The following is a 5,536-nucleotide window of genomic DNA, read 5'->3' as shown; positions in this document are numbered from 1 at the left end:
TATTTGCTTTTTTAGTTTCTTACATCTTTTTAAATCTTTGGTCCTCTTGGTCTCAGCTCTTGTTGTTGGGTTCTTGTGTTTCCTGGGTTCTTATGATGGTTCTTATGATGGTTCTTGTGATGGTTCTTATGATGGTTCTTATGATGGTTCTTGTGATGGTCGGGTTATATATGTCTGTTGGGTATCGTGCACTTTGGGTTCTTTTCTGTTGAATTGTATTTAATTATTTTTAGTATTTTGCATTTGTTATGTTCTTGCTGTTGTTTATGTTCTTCTGTGTTTGGTTTAGTTTGTTCTTGTTTTTGCTGTTTGTCAAAGCACTTTGTAAACCTGTGTTTTTAAAAGGTGCTATAGAAATAAAGTTATTATTATTATTATTATTACTATTATAAACGAAATAAGAGAGCAGTCGGACTACAAACTGCAATACTGCCAAACAAAACAACTTTTCTCAAAGCACAACAAAAACACAATTTAAAGGACTCAACATGGCTCCCAGTCTATCAGAGAATAGACTTTAAAATCCTGCTGCTGGTTTATAAAGGGCTGAAATACATTAGTGACCTCCTGATTAATTCTGAACCATCCAGACCGCTCAGGTGGTCTGGGACAGGTCTGCTCTCTGTCCCCAGAGTCAGAACCAAACACGGAGAAGCAGTGTTCAGTTTCTATGCTCCTTATATCTGGAACAAACTCCCAGAAAACTGCAGGTCTGCTGAAACTCTCAGCTCTTTTAAATCCAGGTTGAAGACTCACCTGTTTACAGCCTTTCATTAAACAGCTTTAAGAAGATTTTAAACTTTAACTCTGCTCTGTAACTTTTAACTCTTTTTATATTTTTACTTTATTTATTTAAATTAATTTCATTTTAATTATTTTTATTTGAACATATGTTGAGGTTTAATAATTCCAGTGATTTTTTAATGTTCTATTTTAATGTTTCTTTTCTTTCCTCTGTCATGATGCTTTTGATGTCTTGTGTGAAACTCTTTGGATTGCCTTGTTGTTGAAATGTGCTATAGAAATAAAGTTGCCCTGCCTTCTGTTGGGGTGCAAAGCGTACTGATCTGACCCTAGAGGATCCCTTGTTTACCGTGTACCTGTTCTTCTTCTTGAACGTTTAACTTCTAAAACGTTCTAAATTTTAAAGTTAAATTAAAGTCAGTGAAACGTTGTAGTGTTGCAGCTGAGGCCAGGAATCCCTTGTGAAAGATTTGTATTTAAAAAAACTTTATAACATTTCAGTGTCGTAAGCCTGTGTTCACTTCCTTGTTTTTGGAGATGCTGAGATAAAAAGTTGTATTTAAGAGCTGCTGCTGCTCTTGTGAAGTATCCACACTCGGACAGACTGAAGCTACGCTGAGACACGAGACGAGAAGGTAAAGGTGCTGCACATTTTCAACTATCTTAACGACTCTGTTTTCCTCACAGCAGCGTCAATAACACGTCTGTTGATTCATCTTCAGCATCATCTCATCATCAACGTCACGATGAAGCTCCTGGCTCTCTGCGCTCTCCTCTGTGCCATGGTGGCTCTGAGCAGCGCTGAAGGTGAGGATGAAACATGGGGGGCAGGGGTGCAGTCCAGATGTGCAAAGTCACAATTTAAAGAACTTACAAAATGGCAAAAAGAAAAAAGTAGGCAAAGTATTTATTTACAACGGAAAGCAATGACAAAAAACAAGTTACGACATTAACTCGTAAAGGTGACCAACGGCAGACTATTGAGAACATCAAGAATAGTTGGTTTTAACGTAAGTCCCGCCTCTGAATAGGCAAAACAGCCAATCATAGATTTGGATTTTTTGGGTGGCCAATCAGATTTCAAGTTGGGGGCCCCTGCCACCCCTCTGGACACGCCCCTGCATGTGTGACATATTGTGGTCGTATTCATGTGATAACTGAAGTGTCAAAACTTTCCAGCTGCTGCAGAGCCGGAACCTGAGAACGCAAAATCAGGTGAGGATAAACTCTACATTATTTATTATGATGCTTATTTCATGTTCTATAATGGAGCCTTAAAACATGCTGTGTGTTTCATGGTGAAGTGTCTTAACTACATCATTAAGCAAACAAGCTCAGCCCCTCGGTTTGCCAGATATGAGAGCAGTTATCAGGTCAACAGGTGGTGCAGCGATGGAAGCAGCAAGAGAAGTGGTTCAGATAGAAGTGATTGTACCCGACCTAAAAAGCCTCTGCATGTTTCTAATGAGCTCTGTATCGAGTTGTGTTTGGGTGCCGTTAACTAAACATCACTCCTTCATCTGTGTGTGTGTGTGTGTGTGTTTGTGTGTGTGTGTGTTTGTGTTTGTCCTTCAGAAGAGGTCGATGTTGACAAGAGGACGTGCTGGTGGTGGAGGCGTCCTAGTTGGACTAAGATCGGTTGCCGCTATTTCTTCTACGTTCGAAAACCTCTGACTTGGCATCAGGCTGAGGTAAAAGATGATGAACATGCAGAATGCTTCTTGAATGGACTTCTTTGTAACTTTACTATCCTCCTATGACTCTTTCTTTTTACTATTGCTAGAGTTACTATGTACATTTGATAATCTCTCCAAAGGCAAGTTTTGCAAACCACACTGTGATTTCGAGGAGTCTTTCTTATTACTGTAAGATGGAGATGAGATTTATTTTTGTGAAGTTTTATTTTATAGATCTTTATTCTTCTTAGGTTGAGATAATATACATTATTTGATTTAATGCTAATTTCATTTATATTTACAATTTGTACTGTACAAGAGTATCTGTTTGATATGATGCACTATGCCTTTAAGGTTACCCATGGTTACGGTTTGAGGAGTGATATTGCTTTAAGACAAGTAAGGTGTCGCTGTTGTGGTTGTTCAGTCTGGATATGTCATGCTCTGTTACGGACGGACATTAAAACGTATGAGACGCACAGCAGAAGTTGTCCCCGTGCTTTTACTTACCCACACCCGAATATATATATTTAATTAAGTATGTTTAGTGTTATAGTTAACGGCAAGACAACCGAGGATAATCAACATCATCCAAGAAGCGCCGTTACATTACAATTTCTGTAAAGTAGAGAGGAGTGCATCATACAAAGTGACTCTAAGAACTGTTAACTGTTCATTCTCTCTGTTCTGTTCATGGTCACAAGTGAAGTCCAGACCCGGAACCAACAGTTTTCTATTTATCTTTCCTTTAGAGGAACTGCCGCCGCCTCGGTGGACACCTGGCATCTGTGCATTCAAGATGGCAGTACCTTAAAATCAGAGCGCTGATAAAAAAGAGCTCTAGGGGGAGTCCAGCGACTTGGATTGGAGGCACTGATCGGTGTAGGGTAAGTCATTAAGCAACACACATATCCTGTATTTGATCATGTCTATAAACCCCTCTATTTCAGCCCTGCTCAGAACAGGCTGTTTCTGTGTCTGTACCTTTAAATATGTAAATGAGCTGTGTCTGACCACACCCCCTCTCTGTAAGGGCTTGGGTGTCTCTGACTTTCTCGCTCCATGTCCTATTGTTTACGGTGAGAAGGCAGACTCAGAGGGCAGAACAAACACCTAGCTGTGGGAGTGTCACCCACCTGGGGGAGGGGCTACTGCCCTTTGTGATGTCATGAAGGGAAAATCTCCAAACGGCCTGTTTGAGCACACATTTTCTGAAAAGTGGAGCAGGCAGAAGACGGAGAGGATGGACTTTTCTCATCAGTGGGGGGTTTGTAGACGGACAAGAGACACATGTTAGAGTTAGAGGAACAAGGTGAAGTGGATTTTTCCGACATTTAAGTCTGGCCCATTGAACCAAACTTCCTGGGATCGTTCTGGTGTCTATAGTGATTAATTCAGTTGATGGTGTTCAAACATAAATATTTTTCTAATGACATCTGTTCTCTTTTCTAGGAGGGTCATTGGCGCTGGAGTGATGGTTCCCGCTTCAACTACAAAAACTGGTGCTGTGGAGAACCAAACAATGCTGGAAATCAGGACTGCTTGCAGATAAATTTCTCCTGTAAGTGATGAATTGTATTCTTTTTATACAAGGGACAAAAGAAAAGTTGATGTATAAATGTTTCATCTTTTGACTGAGATCTTAAAGGAACATTATGTAAGATATCTACAGAGTAAAAAGATAAAGGTATCTTACTATATGATCAGACATTAAGGAAACATGCTATGTTGAAGTGCTGGCTTCTCTGACAACAATGCAGCAGCCAGTATGTCCTCCTTCTAACTTTAGATTCTGCTCCTGAATGCTCTGGATTTAGACAGATCTCTATAATGTTTGGAATCTGGACTGCAGTACTAATTTTAACCACTAGGTGTCAGAGTTAAAGCGTCTTGTAATTCTTATCTATATTCTTCTGTTCTATGTTTCTGTTGTTTACAGGTCGCAAATGCTGGGATGATCTCCAGTGTTGGCATAAGCGTCCCTCCGTCTGTGTCAGAAACAGGAGACGGTGATTTCTGGTCCGATTCGAAAGGCATGAAGAACCTGGAACGCTCTAAATCTCTTTTATTCTCTCTCTCTATCTTCTCTATCGCTGTAACGCTAAAAGAAAGACGCGACACGTGACGACAACAGGAGCTGGATTGTCTCTGAGGCCTCGTGCCCGTAATAAGTTCAGACTGAATGTGTAATGGAAAGGATGCTTTAAGCACATCTTAATTTTTTCTTTTAAATGAACCCTTTTCTTCCTTTTCTTATGCAAAATAAAAAAAGCTTTGAGCAATGAAAAAGAAAACCTGTGTTATCTGTGAAATATGTTATGATCATCCCAAAGTCATCACTCTTAGAAATTCCCGGTAAACGGTAAACAACTGGCAGTAGGGTTGCCAGGAAGTTACTGTAAAATTAACGGTATATTGCTGTTGCTGAAATTGACAGTTTTTTATCGTTTTTGTAAATCCAGCAAAAAGCTGTTATTTTAAATGTTAACAGGAAAATACTGTTGAAAGGATTAACTGTTTAATACTGTTTATTTACACTTCTTCACAAAAGGTATAATTGCATATTTTTACTGTGAATTGTAAATACTACACCTAGCTATAGATTCATTTCCTTCTACCACAATGGACACAATATATTTATTTTCTAAACCGAGTGATTGGATCAATTAATCCTTGCATATCATGTTATAAAACACCATGTTTTAAAATAAAAAATAAACAATGCCTTTAAAATTGCAACTAATAATGTTAAGACAAATAATAAAACTTCAAACTGTCTTCTCAAACCACACCTGTCTTTATTGAAATTGTGACAAAAACAAAGAAAATACACTTTAAGAACATGAAGGTAGGCAAAAAATCTCGCACAAATATTTACATTAAGACATTTAGCAAAGGCCATTTCCAATGTATAAAAAGTGCATAAAAGAGTTTTGGTGTAGACTCAAACTGCCACAAGGATCCTGTAAAGGGAAAAAACAACATTAGAACAAAAGCAGCTCCAACTGAACAGTGAACATTATCATATGGACAATCCTTTCTAAATATTCTCCATATGCAAAGAAGTAAAGTAAAAGTATGAAGTAGAACTAGTATGAATAAAAATAAGTCCTGGA

At 38.5% G+C, this 5,536-nt stretch overlaps 1 protein-coding gene across 2 annotated transcripts; it reads left to right on the top strand.

Moving 5' to 3' along the window:
* The first annotated feature begins 1,244 nt into the window (after positions 1–1,244).
* LOC136177463 (type-2 ice-structuring protein-like) lies at positions 1,245–5,206 on the top strand. Of its 2 annotated transcripts, none has more exons than XM_065950772.1 (7): positions 1,245–1,379; positions 1,467–1,551; positions 1,924–1,959; positions 2,323–2,435; positions 3,173–3,307; positions 3,873–3,981; positions 4,360–5,206. In XM_065950772.1, the coding sequence occupies exons 2-7, from the start codon at positions 1,491–1,493 to the stop codon at positions 4,431–4,433; spliced, it is 528 nt and encodes a 175-aa protein (XP_065806844.1). In that variant the 5' UTR covers positions 1,245–1,379; positions 1,467–1,490; the 3' UTR covers positions 4,434–5,206. The 2 variants fall into 2 exon arrangements, with proteins under 2 accessions (XP_065806844.1, XP_065806843.1); XM_065950771.1 differs by having other exon boundaries at positions 1,249–1,379; positions 2,320–2,435.
* The last annotated feature ends 330 nt before the right edge of the window (positions 5,207–5,536 follow it).

This window comes from Labrus bergylta, chromosome 22 (assembly GCF_963930695.1).
Source record: "Labrus bergylta chromosome 22, fLabBer1.1, whole genome shotgun sequence".
NCBI lineage: Eukaryota > Metazoa > Chordata > Actinopteri > Labriformes > Labridae > Labrus > Labrus bergylta.
The sequence above is the reverse complement of the archived record's forward strand: the minus strand, read 5'-3'. Positions and strand labels throughout refer to the sequence as shown.

Coding starts and splice junctions, on each gene's coding strand:
- LOC136177463 (XM_065950771.1), top strand. CDS start 1,491: ATGAAGCTCCTGGCTCTCTGCGCTCTCCTCTGTGCCATGGTGGCTCTG. Junction 2,436..3,172: donor TGACTTGGCATCAGGCTGAG/GTAAAAGATGAT, acceptor TCTTTCCTTTAG/AGGAACTGCCGCCGCCTCGG. Junction 3,982..4,359: donor CTTGCAGATAAATTTCTCCT/GTAAGTGATGAA, acceptor TGTTGTTTACAG/GTCGCAAATGCTGGGATGAT.